We start from the raw sequence: 14,555 nt of genomic DNA on the forward strand, positions 1-14,555 counted from the left end.
AAAACACCGTGATGCCAAGCCTGAAGCTTCCAGTTAGAGCTGAGACTACAAAGGGAGAGAAGGAAACCGCCCACCACTGCTACGTTATCTTTATCATCTGCCTCCTGGCTGAGCCTCTATTTTTAGAACACTTTTTTCACCACTGCCCTAACTAGAGAAACCCATTCATTGTCCCACAAACATCTCTGCTGACACTGCCTGGACCAGCAGGAAGTTGAGAGACGGAGCAGAGAATCAGAAGGTCCTTGGTCCCATGAGCATGCTGGCAGCACTGATTGAAGGGGCGTCCAACACTCGGCCATGGAATGCTTTTCTGGCCACTTGGTATGCAGGTACAAGACTGGGGCTCAACTCTCTCAGCAGGCAGTTCCTGACCCAGCAACGTTCTGGACAATTTTCTCCTATCCTGGGAGAGCCCCAAGATGGTTTCAGCCTCCATAGGAATGATAACAGTGCTGGCTGGCCAAAAAGAATAGCCACTGACAGGAGGGACTTGGGCTGTGCACACTCAGAGCATGTGTGCAAACAACTGAAGGTCTTGCACATAGGGGTTTGTAACAGCAGCCACTGACAGCCATTAAAGAAACTTTTTTTTAAACACTCACCTTCTATCTTAGAGTCAATACTGTATTTTGATTCCAAAGCAGAAGAGCAGTAAGGGCTAGGTAATGGGGGTTAAGTGACTTGCCCAGGGTCACAAAGCTAGAACATATCTGAAACCAAATTTGAACCCAGGACCTCTAGACCTGACTTTCAAACCCCTGAGCAATCTAACTGTCCCCTAAAGAGACTTTTTGTCTCCATTCCAATAATTAGTAAAAGCCATGTCTAATTCAGCTCAGGTGATCAACCACCTGGAAGGGATACTTCTAATAACTGACATTGATGTCATACTTTAAGGATATACAAAAGTCCTGAGTGCAAATACTGCCTCATTCACACCAGCCCATTTGCCCCACTTGTTAGGAAAATCCCAATCATCACTCTGAACCAGGAATCTGCCACCTGAACAGTAGATCTTGAACACATTCTCTGTGTGTCCTTGAACACAGAACTTCCCTCCCAGAAAAGTAGGTTATTTCAGGTGTCAATCAATCAACTAGAATTTTTGAGGCATTTAAATGGCAAGAACCTTCCTCACTCCACTGATAGCAACTCCAGCAGAGAAGCCAGCATGCAGGCACCCAAGAAATGAGGTCGTAACTTAGAGACGAATACATCCTCTTCTGGAGAGCTCATGCCTTCCCTGCTATTAGCTAAGGAGTTGGGGGAGAGGAGGAGTGAGAAAGCAAGAGTGAAAGAGAAAGAGATAGAGAGTGAGAGTATGCGTGTGTGTGTGTGTGTGTGTGTGTGTGTGTGTGTGAGAGAGAGAGAGAGAGAGAGAGAGAGAGAGAGAGAGAGAGAGAGAGAGAGATGAGAGAATGGGTTCACCAATCCTCTCCATAGATAGGGGCTGGCTGTCCCAATATTTAGCTGCCCCAAACCCTATTGCCTCTTCAACCCAACCCAAAAGAAGATAAGAGGGCTAGCTATGTAGCACAGGGAATAGAGAGACAAGCCTGGAGATGGGAGGTGCTGGGTTCAACCCTGGTGACCCTGAAGATGTCACCTAACCCCAATTGCCTATGCCTTACAGTTCTTCTGCCTCAGAATTGATGCTTGGCATCAAATGGATAGAGATATAGAAGGTAAAGGTTAAAAAAAAAACAACACCAACTTGACGCTAATGAGGCCAATACTCCATAACTCCAGGAAGAGACAGCCAGAAAAACTGAAGGTCACCTCCTTCCATCCCACTCTACTGCCCCCCCCCAAATCACCACTGAGAGTACTCAGTGGTCTCATCACAGCCCAGCTTCATCGCCTCCTCTTTGGCCCTAATTTAAGGGGTCAGTTATTCCAAAACAGTGATTATGGCTTGGGGCTTCCCACCGGACTTTAAAAAAATGCTAACAATAGCAACTCGCATTCATTTATACAGCATCTTAAGGCTTCCAAAATGCTTTACGTATATTATCTCGTTTAACCCTCACATCAATCCTGTTTGTTGGGTGCCATTTTAGAGCCAAGGAGACGGATGCTCAGAGATGTTATGACTTTCCCAAGGCCACACAGCTGCTAAGTATCAGAGATGGGAGTTGAAACCAAGCCTTCCCGATGCCAAGTCCAGAACCCTTGGAAAGAAAGTCCTTCGGTAAATTCCAGGCTTCCACGGCATTAAGAAATAAGATGGTGTAAGGAAACAACAGACTTTGAGAGGCCTCAGAAATCTGATGAAGGAATACAAGGACCAACCCCAGTTCCCAAGGACTCATGATAAAGCACACCATTCGCCTCCTGCCAGAGGGATGATGGACTCAAGATGCAGACTCACACACTCATCTTTGGACATGGCCAGTTGGGGAATGTGTTTGCCCTGACCGAGTACATCTGTCATGGAGATGGCTTTTCTTTTTGGACTTTTTTAATTGGAAGAAGGCACATTGGAGGAAGAGAAATAAAAGCTTACTCATTTAAAAAAAATATGAAAGGGTATTTTTTTAAGTCTTCTAATATAGAATCAGGAAGCCTGGGTCAAGCCTATCTCATCTGATCTGTATTTATAAAGTATTTTAGCCCCTTTAAATCTTTCTGAGTCCTAGTATCTATTTTTTAAATCCTTTGACTCTTAACAACCTCTGCTTCTAAATCTGAAGAATCCTAAGGATTAACAGAGAAATTTCCTCTCCCAACATCTCCCTTTCCCATGTGAAACCTCCTGCGGTGGGACTGGGGCTGCTTGGATACTTCCGTTGGACTCCTGGGGTGCAACCCTGCTCTTGGAGGCCCATGTATTATTATTTTCAATGTGGAATGTGAAGGAGATGCCAGGATCAGAGTAGAAGCTGGGGAGGGAGCATCCTAGTATAAAATGTTGCCTTGTGGACATCTGCACAACGGAAAACCTTCCTTATGCCTCAAGAAGTAGCAAAGGTGAGAGCAGAATAAGAGTAACTAAAAAGTGTAACCAGAGTTGGGAAACTGTACACACTCACGAACTAAATGTGCCAGGAGCTTCAGAGCAACTTTGTAAACTTCCCTCTTTGGGGAGGGGAGGGCTATGGAGACAGAACGCATCAAACCATGACAGATGCAGTGGTCTGCGGGAGGTTTGTGTCCATTTTCTTTCTTGTAAGGAAGGGTTCAATAGGGTTCAGGGGTTCAAACCCTGCCTCTGATATTTTCTGTGTTGCAAATCTCTCTGGGCCTCAGTTTCCTCATCTGTAAAATACAGAAATTGAAGACATCTGCCTCTACAATTTCTTCCACTCTCGCTTTAAGATCTTATGACCCTGCCCTTTCCACCTGTAAAGTCTGGGAGCTTTCTCCTAAGTAGCAATAATACAAGAGAGAAGAGAAAGTAGAAAAATGGCAAGTTTGTAATGTTAAGTTTCATTTATTCCTTGAGAAAGGAAACTGTGATTGCTCCTTGGGTCTGGCTGGAATTAACGTTTTCCCAGGGCTACAGTTTTACAAACTAATTCTGGACACACCATCATGTTATCTGATCCTCGGGGCAACCTTAAAGGCAAAATGGTACAATGGATCTGAAGTCACAGGTCCTGGGTTCAGATCCTATCTGTTGACATTTACTCTCCACATGACCTTAAGTAAATTCCTTATCTCTCTGGACCTCCTAGATGTAGAGATGGATGAGACTGCAGAAGCCCTCTACTCTTACCTAATAATTTCCCATGTGAGGAAACTGAGGTCTGCAGGGGTAAGTGATTTTCTCAAATGCCCAGGGATAGTTGGTGATGGAAGCAAAGTGTGAATCCTAGTCCTTTGACTCCCTTGCTGCAAGAACAAGGGTAGCTGATATGTCCCACAGGGGAAGGGTCTCACATTTTACTCGTATCTCCCCCAGGGCCTTGACCAAAGCAAGTTTTTGAAACAAGTTTGTTAAATCACCAAATGATTTTCCTCATCTGTAAAATGGGAGCAGGGTTTGGAAGGGACTAGACAGGCTCTGAGGTCCTTTTCAGCTCAAGATAAAAGGGATCCCAGGAAGTCATCAGGACAAATTCATCCCCCAGGCACTGTCCATTGTGCCCCTGAGTTAGCGCCCCCCCAACCCTCCCCCCAAAGTAAAGCCTCTTCCTCCTCCAGCTTTAAATCTGTGATTCTTCAATAAATCATGATGAGCAAAAAAGACTGACTTATCCACAGTCATTCAGCTAAGAAGGGCAGAACCAAGACTGGAATTCACTGCTCCCGATTCCTAGCTCCAACACCTTCCCATTCCACTGACTAGCTCCATTCAGTTATTAAAGCAACAGGGGAAATTAAGATTTTAGATCATTTCAAGCAGATTTGAAATTGGTAAGTGTTGCTCATTCTGAAATAAATCCAAAGCCTCTGAGGCAGGTATGTTATTGTTTGTTTGTTTTTAAACACATACCTCCGGTCTTAGAAGCCATACTAAGTATCAGTTCCAAGGCAGAAGAAAGATAAGGGATAGGCAACTGGGGTTAAATGACTTGCCCAGGGTCACACAGCTAGGATATGTCTTTTCCCATTTTTTAAAAATCTCTTTGGAACACAGACCTAGTTGTAGATCAAAAGGTATGCATTCTTTTATAGCCCTTTGGGCATAATTTATTAAGTGCCAAAGGCCAAGTTTGAACCCAGAATCTCCCATCTCCAGGCCTGGCTCTTTATCCACTAAGCCAGCTAGCTGCCCCACCAATCTTTTTTTAGAGACTCAGTCTACTTCCACGTACCTGAAAGGCATGGTAAAGGGGACAGACAGCAGAAGTGAGTGGATTGGCAGATGTTTCTCTGCCAATGAGAACAGATCATGAGACTCACCTCTTGGCTGTCTCCACGGACTTCTGCTCAGCCAGCTCCTTCTCCAGCTCTCGCTCCTTGGCCTCCTTCTGCCCAATGGGGCAGTCCTCGGGCACAGTAAACAGTGATAAGGCATCTTTGCTGTCCTCTTCTCGAAGCACTTTGGCAAACACCTTTTCGGCCAGCAGTCGGACTTGCTCATCCACCTCCGAAATGTTCAGCTTGGGGAACTGTCGAGGCATCTCAGCTAGCAGAAAGAAGAACAAGGAATTGATCTCATTAGATGGGGAGCAGCCCCAGTGACGGGTAGGGGGACCCAAGCAAGGTCTCCAATCCTTCCAATCTCATGCAAGTCCAGCAGGAGGGGCCCAAGCTGGAAGCTCCCTCCCCAAACACAACTAGCATTCGGATGCCCCGAAAGCAACCCTGGCAATAGATTGCTGCAACACACATGGCTCGGTTACACTTCTCTCTTGGTGATATCTGGAGCCGATTCCCCGGCATTTGATCTGATCCTTTGCTTTGTTGTCCCTAAAGGGACACACACAGACTTGGAGAGTGTGAGAGGATGGAGGGAAGCTAGAGACATCTGCCTGACACATTCATTTTTTCTAGCAAAAGGAAAGCAGCTAGGTTTCCTGGAATGGGCTAGGGTTGGCCAACCACCTTCTCCCGAGGATGGGGCAGTCATTTCCATATCCTAGATGCCTACGTGTCTCCCAAATCTATGTCTCCAGCCCTAGACGCCTCCCCATCTGCCTTAAGTTTTACACACACGAGGCTGATTACGGGACATCTCCACCTGAATTTCATTTCATTTCCACATGAGCACTATGCTGGGATACAAAAGAAGACCCCAAATAGGCCCTGCCGTTAAAGATTATACATTCTATTGGAAAGAACAATGGGTAAACATACACATAAGAAGTTTATACTGGCAGCTAGGTAGCACAGTAGTCAGAGCACTAGGTCTGGAGACAGGAGAGCTTGGGTTTGATCTGACTCCAGATCACTTCCTAGCTGTGTGACCCTGGGCAAGTCACTTAATCCTAATTGCCTAGCCCATGCTGCTGCTCTGTCTTAGAACTGATGATAGATGTAAGGGTTTTAAAGAAAGGGGAAAAAAAGTTTTTGTGTGTATGTAGGCTGGGCTAGGAACTGAATCTTTGATTTTATTGGCATAGGGAACTCCCAGGTATGAAAACTCCCTGCACTGCTGCAGAAAGGCATCTTCTTTGCAACCTATATTCTTAGAGAGTTGTATTAAGCCCTCAGAAGTGAGATTTGAACCCAGGCCACCCCCACTCTGTTGATCCGCTTATATCCCTGTAGTAATTCGGAAAAATGAGTCTGGCCTCAGCCTTTCTAACCACGGGCTGATTCTGGTCTGAGATCTTCTTGCTTGCTACTCAGATCCTTCCTAGCTGTATGACTCTGGACCAGTCACTTAATTCCCATTTGCCTAGCCCTTGCCCTTCTTAGTGTTGTCATTAAGACAGAAAATAAGGGTTAAAAAAAACAACCTTCTTATAGTCCAATGCTTTCATCTGACCAATGAGGAAAGAACAACTCAGAGATAACAAGTCCTGCTAAATGGATTTTGGTTTCCCTAAACTCTAAGATTTGAAGACGCTGCGATCTGGTGACATCTGCCAGAGGCAAACATATTCCCCAGTTACAAAACCCAGGTAATTTTCCACTGTCATCACAACATCCCGGCTGAGACAGCATTAAATTAATAGAAAGGAAGGAAGGAGAGATTTCAGCGTGGGGTGATCATTAGGAAACCTGCGTTCTAGTCTAAGCCCCATCATTAACTTGCTTTGCGGCAGTAGCTTTGCTTCCCTGGAGCCTCAGTTTCCCACACTGTTGAATGAGATGCTGGTGTTTCCTGGCTCTGACTTTCTGGGTTGCCCTAAGTGCCTGGAGTGTCAGAAGTGAGTTGATGATGGACCAATGATCAGATCTCAAAATACAAACCCTAAAAATGGCTCCTGATTGCCACAACCATTAGACTCCACAGAGAGCAACTGTTTGCCATCTTCCCTTTACAGAAATGTGGCCCAAAAGGCCCTTAATTGCTTTGCTTTAGATCACAGAACCAAAAGAAGATTAAACCTGTAGTAATTCCTGCCCAAGACAGTCTTCTCTGTTGGTCTAGTTAGTACAGAAACAAAAAAGAAAAAAAGCAAAAATGGCCTCAATTCATATTCCACACCCCTTGGCCTTTATCTGTCTCACAGAAGGAGAAACCCCTCCTCCTCCTTTCCCAGGTACTCCAGGGGCTGATTAAGCGATGGCTAGGCCTGTGGGGAGGAAGCCAATGAGCAAAGGGAATCCTGTACCCAGATGGACCACAGGAACAAGAATGGGATGGAGAAGAAAGAGAAGGTTCTCTGGGAACTGGCAAGGAAGAGTTAGTTAGGTACGTGTCTTTGCATGTCTGAGGGACATCTGGAAGCCCTAGAATCATTCGGTGGTTCTGAAGAGGAACCAAGAGGCTGAGAAATAACATCAAAAAGTAGAGACAAAAGGAGAGAGAGGACAAATCCAGATGATAACATGGCACACAGAAAAGGACTCCAGCTGGAGTGGGTCTAGAGGAAGGAGCAGGATGCCACAGAAGGATTGAATAAAGGGAGGGGAGAGCTTTAGCCTGGAGACTAAAGAAGTCGGTGAAAATGCGATGAGTTCAAATCCAGTCTCAAATCAGACACTTACTAGTTACGTGACCCTGGACAAGTCCCTTAACCTCTGTCTGCCTCATGGTTTCCTCATCTGTAAAATACTTCCCAGGATTGTTATGACACTCAAATGAGATATCTACACATTATTTAGTACAGTGCCTAGCACATAGTAGGTGTTATATAAATTTTAACTACTTTTATTATCTGAAGGGCTGTCAAGTGGAACAGAGATTAGGCTTAATCTTTCCTAAAGGAAGTTAAACTAGGACCAGTGGGCAGAAGTTAAAAGTAAGCAAATTTTAGCTCCATATAAGGAAACAGCTAACAATTAGATAGGTAGGGGCAGCTAGGTAACATGCACCAGACCTAGAGATGAGAGGTCCTGGATACAAATTTGGCCTCAGACACTTCCTAGACATATGACCCTGGACAAGTCACTTAACCCCCATTGCCTAGCCCTTCCTGCTCTCCTGCCTTGGAACCAATATACAATATTGACTCTAAGATAGAAGATAAGGGTATTTAAAAAATGTGGAATGAGGATAAGCTATAGAGAACTCCCCAGATGAGGAAAGCCCTTCTACCAATGCAAGTGGGAACCTTTTCTGCAATTTCTAGTCTTAGAGAGATGTCTAGACCACTGAGGAATTAAGTGACTTGTCCAGGGTCATACAGCCAATATATGTCAGCAGTGGGACTTGATCATTTCATGAGATAGTAACTACTCAAGCCCAAATATATTCAAGGGAAAACCAGATGACTACTTGTCTGGGATACCGCAGAGAGGTCCTTGCTCAGGTCAGAATAACTTCTGATGTACCCTTCCAATTCTAACTGAATCATACAGGGGTATGCTGAAACCAGCTCGAACCCAGCTGACCCAGAATGTTACATTTTCAAGGTGAGAATTTATGCCTCTGAAATGAGCAAAAGCTAAAAAGCAGGACTTGATTTATTGGGTGGGTGTTATTATTTAGACTTAAGAGAGTGATTGAGGGGGCAGCCAGGTAGCATAGTGGATAGAGAGCCAGATCTGGGGTCAGGAGGATTTGGGTTCAAATCTGGCTTCAGATACTTCCTAGCTGTGTGACCCTGGGCAAGTCACTTAATCCCAATATCCTAGCCCTTACCCCTCTTCTGCCTTAGAACTGATGGATTCTAAGATAGAAGGTAAGGGTTTTGGCTGGTTTGTTTTTAAAGAAAGTGATGGAAAAGATATTGCTAACGCAGATTATGCTTTAAAGAGTCTTGTGTGAATCTTTTTCCCCCATAGAGAGCCATGTTCAACATTTCCCAGCATACCCCTGTCTAAATACTAGTCCCAGTTATTAACTCATCACCTGACTTTGTACAAGTCTCTCTTTGAGCCTGAATAAAATGTGCTAATGGCTCTGAAATCCTTTAAGGGGTATTATTCAGATCGTTTCCAATTTTTACTAATAAAACAAGAGAAAGTATTTTAAAAGGGAAGATTGGTTCTTCAAGAACTTTTGATTTTTAAATATTATGAAAACTGGAGTCAAAGATCAGGAAGCCAAATAGCAGAATGGGGTTTGATATAATCACAACATCATTTAAAAGTAGAAATATTAGGAGCCTTCACCTTGGCCAAACAACCAATCAACAAGCAATTATTGGGGCAGCGAGTTGGTTCGGTGGATAGAGCACTAGGCCTGGAAAGGGGAGGTCTTCAGTTCAAATATGATCTCAGCCACTTTTATAGCTGTGTGTTCCTCTGCAAGACACTTCACCCCAGTTGCCTGGTTCTTACTGCTCTTCTGCATTGGAAATGATACTATCCATCTGAAGAGGGAAAGTTGTTTTTTGGGTTTTTTTAAGCTATTGATTAAGTACCTTCTTTGTAACCGGCAACATGGTAGGTGCTAGAGCTAAAAAGGCCAAAATAAAAGGAGGGTTTACAATGTGGCTGGGGATCATGTGTACACCTATGGATAGTTTCAGATAATTTGAAGGAAGGTATTGTCATAGAAAAGGCAGCTAGATGACTCGGTGGATAGAAGATTGGGCTTAGAATCAGAAAGATATCTTCCCAGGTTAGAATTTGGCTTCAGACATTTGTTAGCTGTGAGACTCTGGGCAAATCACTTAAAAGTCTGTTTGCCTCAGTTTCCTCATCTGTAAAATGAGCTGGAGAAGAAAATGGCAAACCATTCCAGGATCTTTGCCAAGAAAACCTCAAATGGAGTCATGAAGAGTTGGACATGACATGGAAATGGGTGTGAATCAAGAACACATGTGATACCCAGTGGAATTGTGCGTGGACTATGGGAGAGGTGGTGAGAGGGAGGGGAGGGAAGAAAAGAAAATGATCTTTGTTTCCAATGAATAATGTTTGGAAATGACCGAATAAAAATTAAAAAAAAAAAGAGTTGGACATGAGTGAAACAAATGAACAACAACACTAGCATATGAAGGGATCAGAGAAGGCTTCATGTAGAAAATTATTCTTGAGCTGGAGTCTTAAAAGGAAATGATGGAGGCAGGTAGATAGTCCAACAGACAGAGAGCCAGGTCTAGAGGCAAGAGGTCCTAGGTTCAAATCTGGTCTCAGATACTTCCTATCTATGTGACCCTGGGCAAGTTACAACCCCAATTGCCTGGTTCTTATTGCTCTTCTGCCTTGGGACCAATACTTTATATCAATTCTAAGACAGAAGGTAGGGTTAAAAAAAAAGGAAATAATGGATTTTAAGTGTTGGAAATTCTAAAGGTAATAGGGAGCCACTGCTATTTACTGAGCAGGGGAGTGACATGGTCAAATTTGCCTTTTAGGAAAATCATTTTAGTGAGTGTGTGGATATTTAGAAAGAAAAGGGGAAAGATTTGAAACAATAAGAACATTTAACTAGAAGGCTTTTGCAAAAGTCCAGGTCAAAGGGAGTTGAAGACCTGAAATAGGATGTTAGCTGTTCCAAGTAGAGAAAAGAAGACAGATGCAAGAGATGTGGGCAGAGAAATGAGAAGACTGGAAAGCTGAGTGATCCCATGATGAGGACAGTGAAGGGTTGAGGATGACACTGAAGAGAGCTCAGTGCCTTCAACAGAAAAAGGGAAGTTCTAGATAGGACAGATTGGGGAGAAAGACAATAAGTTCAGTTTGGTCATGGTGGGTTTGAGACATCTAGAGGACATCCTGTATGAAATGTCTAGTAGCAAGTGATATGTGTCTTCTTTTACAACATGACAAATGTGGAAATATGTATTGCATGAGAGCACATGTATATCATCTTAGGGAGGGGAAAAGAGAGTGAGGGAGAGAATGGGGATCACGAAATATCAGAAGACAATTATTAATAATTGTATAGGGGCAGGTAGCTGGCTCAGTAGATAGAGAGCCAAGTTTAGAGACAAGGGGTCCTGGGTTCAGATCTGGCCTCTGACACTTCCTAGCTGTGTGACCCTGGGCAAGTCACTTTACCCCCATTGCCTAACCCTTACTGCTCTTCTGACTTGGAGCCAATACACAGTATTGATTCTAGGACAGAAGGTAAGGGGTTTTTAAATTTGTATTGATATGTTAAAAAAAAATAAAGAAAATAAAGAAATGTCTTCTGGGCAGTTGGTGAAGAGGGAATGGGTAGAGGCTAGGGCAGAGCTGATAATTAAGATCATGGATCTGATGAGCTCCCAAAGAGAGAAAGTATAGAAAGAGGGCCTAGGACAGAGTCTTATTTGTTTTTAACCCCTTACCTTCCATCTTAGAATCAATACAAAGTATTGGTTCCAAGGCAGAAGAGTGGTAAGAGCTGGGCAATTGGTAGGTAAGTGACTTGCCCAGAGTCATACAGCTAGGAAGAGTCTGAGACCAGATTTGAACCCAGGACATCCCATCTCCAATCCTGGCTCTCTAACTAGTCGCCTCTCTGCCCCTCTCCCTCCAGGATAGAGTCTTGACACATACTCACAGTAGCCATGGTGAGTGGACTTCATCTGGATGATGGTCGAGCAAAGGAGACCCAGAAGTGGTCAGACAGGAAGGAGGAGAACCAAGGAAGGCTACAGCATCCAAAAAGTCAAACCCCACAAAGAAAGAGTATTCAGGAGGTGATCAAGAGTGTTAGGTGTTGCAAACAGCTAGAGAAGGAGGAGGATTGAGAAAAGGCCATCGGATGTGGCAAACAGATCTTTGGCAACCCTGGAGAGAGCAATTTCAAAATGATTCATGCAAAGAGATTGCAGATCTGGAAAGCGAGTGAGAGGAGAGGGAGTGCTGTCAATGAACAGACAGCTTTTTCAGGGAGTTTGGCTGGAAAAAGAAAGATCTAGAGGAGCACCTAGGTAGTTCAGTGGATAGAGTTCCAGGCCTGAAGATGGAAGACCTAGGTTCAAATCTTCCGAGTTGTCTAATAAATTGTTGTGTAAGTCATGAGTTGTTGGTAAGACTAGGAGAGAGAAAGAAAGAGAAAGAGAGAGAGAGATGGAGAGAGGGAGAGAGGGGAGGGGAGAGAGAGAAAGAGAGAGAGAGAGAGAGAGAGAGAGAGAGAGAGAGAGAGAGAGAGAGAGAGAGAGAGAGAGAGAGAGAGAGAGAGAGAGAGAGAGAGAGAGAGAGAGAGAGAGAGAGAGAGAGAGAGAGAAAGTGAGAGAGAGGGAGAAAGGAAGAGAGAGGGAGAAAGGAAGAGAGAGGGAGCACTCACGAGGGGAGGGGGTCTAGGAAGGGTTTTTTGTTTTTGTTTTTAAGAATGGGTGAGTATTGGGCTTGTTTGTAAGCCCTAGAGATTTAAGTGAACTCTGACACTGGGCCAGCTCCCACAGGGAAAGGGGGTTGGTCCAGCACCCACCACCAGTTGCAATTCTGGAACCATAATCAAATCTATCCTGCCCATACCACTCTCCTAGGGCTTCACCAAACCTATTGAAATTTCACAAATCAAAATGTCCTCTGATGGGGAAGGGTGTCAGCTTAGAGACAATTTTTTGTCTTTATTTCAGGGAAGGTGCCATTAGAAACACTGATTAGAAGGAATAAGGGGCAAATCTGCTGAGGAAGAAGAGAGGAGATGGGCTCCAAGGTACAGGTAGAGAGGGCAAGGAGAGGGGCCACCTCTCTGCGACCCTAGGGAAGTAAGGGAGAAAGGGGGATAAAATCAAGGAGAGGGAGTTCACGTTCAATGAATAGCCTCTATTTTCTTGGTAAAGGATGAAGCAATGACTTTGGCTATGGGCAAGAGGGAGAACTAATGCGAGAAGCCTAAAGAGAGAAGAGAAGGTGTGAAATAGCCACACTGATTCTGACCTCTCTTCAGAAAGCAGCAGGGAGGATTTGGGGATGAGTAGCGGCCATATTTGTAGGAGGTCCAGCGATGCTAAAGGATCCTAAAAGGGCACCTCTAAGCTCCACATTGAGTGAGCGCTAGCCTTTGTCCTATCCTGGCAGGGGACACCCATCCTGCCCATTCACTGACAATCTTTCTACTGAGTTTTGACATTATGCCAGTCTCAACATATTTTCTGAGCAACCCAGGAGTAAACCCCACATTTCAGTTGCCAGAAAAGGGTTTTTTTTTAAGCTTTCAAGGAAGGGAAACAAAAAGAAGTGGAAAAGGCATATCATCACTGTGGTACTGGTAGAGCCTGCAGCAGCCAGGTAGTACAGTGCTTAGAGCACTAAGCCTAGAGTCAGGGAGACTTGAGTTCAAATCTAGTCTGAAATGCTATACCATTCTAGTTGTGTGATCCAGGATGAGTCATTTAACCACTGTCTGCTTCAGTTTTCTCCATTGTAAAATGGAGATAACAATAGAGGAGCAGCTAGGTAGTTCAGTGGATAGAGTTCTAGGCCTGAAGATGGAAGACCTAGGTTACAACATCCACCTTACTGGGTTGTTGCTATAAGAAGAATCAAATGAGATAATAATTGGAAAGTACTTGGCAGCACATAGTGCCTGGCATATAGTAGGCATTATATAAATGTGTATTCCTCTCTTTTCCCTTGAGAGGCAATGTTAAGTCCATGAAAGTCACCATGGGGTCCCCAGAGAGGCTTCTGAAGGGGGGCACATCAGCCCAAGACACTTCCTGGACCAAATGATGACTGACAAAAGTCATCTGACTTGGTCAGCAGCTGGCCTTCTCCTAATTGTCCCAATCTGGTCTCAGCTCCCCTTCTTCTCCTTCCTGGAACAGAGCTAAATCAAGGATTGTGATGTCAATGGATCCAAGAGGGAAGTCCTCAGTCTGTCTCTGTCCACCCCAACTGGTGCTGCCCTATGAAGGAGGTGTCTTCCATTCACATTATCATTACGGGCTCAATCAGTCAACAAGTAGTAGTAGTCTCTCAGTAACCGAGGATGACGATTGTCTTTGTGCATTTTCATCTGTGGTGTAGATGAGTGTGCACAAAGTCACTTGTGTGTGAAGGAGATTTAAGTGGAAAAGTCAATGCACAGAGACAGTCCCACTCTCTCGGAGTTGGAAGCCTGGGTCCAGTGGCACGAAAAGTCGTTATACCTGGAGACTTCCTCAGCTGCATTGGATGGCCGTGTTGTCTTTTGTGCTCCAACACGCCCTAAGCACTCCACAGTGCCTTGCTGCGTCGCCATCTCAGCCGTTGAACCTTCTTATTGGTTTCTTCCGCCTGTTCGGCCAAAGCAGTCTTCACCTATGTGTTTGGTGTTGTGCTAAGTGCTGGATGGTGGGATCATAGGCATAGAGGTCTCCAGTCTAACTTCCTTATTTTACAGAAACTTGGTCATTTTAGCAAGGGAGGTGAATTGACTCACCCAATGTCACATAGTTAGCAAGTCTTGAACCCAAGTTCTCTGAATCCAGCACCAGTGTTCTATCTATAGCAACATGATGATCCCCTCTCCCCCCCACCCAAAAAGCATAAGCAGGAAAACGTAAGTGAACTTCTTGTAGTTTCTGGAACCAATTAGCTAAAAATCCCAAGCATCACAGTCAATGCCAGATAATATGACAGTCCATCCATCCATCCATCCACTCCTCAAGAGCCTGGGAATTATGGAGTCCTGCACGGAGAATAGCTATGGAAACTACTTTCCACTGGAGAAGCTGGGT

The 14,555-nt window shown here is 44.5% G+C and overlaps 1 protein-coding gene across 3 annotated transcripts in view; it reads right to left on the reverse strand.

Moving 5' to 3' along the window:
- The window catches only part of AMPD3 (adenosine monophosphate deaminase 3), a 72,635-nt gene that overhangs the window by 42,408 nt on the left and 15,672 nt on the right, over positions 1-14,555 (reverse strand). For all 3 annotated transcript variants that reach the window (XM_007497088.2, XM_007497087.3, XM_007497089.3), the window contains exon 2: positions 4,852-5,077. In XM_007497088.2, coding sequence (XP_007497150.1) covers positions 4,852-5,072 — 221 coding nt within the window. In that variant the 5' untranslated portion in view covers positions 5,073-5,077. The remainder of the gene's footprint in view (positions 1-4,851; positions 5,078-14,555) is intronic.

Source organism: Monodelphis domestica, chromosome 6 (genome assembly GCF_027887165.1).
Source record: "Monodelphis domestica isolate mMonDom1 chromosome 6, mMonDom1.pri, whole genome shotgun sequence".
Lineage (NCBI taxonomy): Eukaryota > Metazoa > Chordata > Mammalia > Didelphimorphia > Didelphidae > Monodelphis > Monodelphis domestica.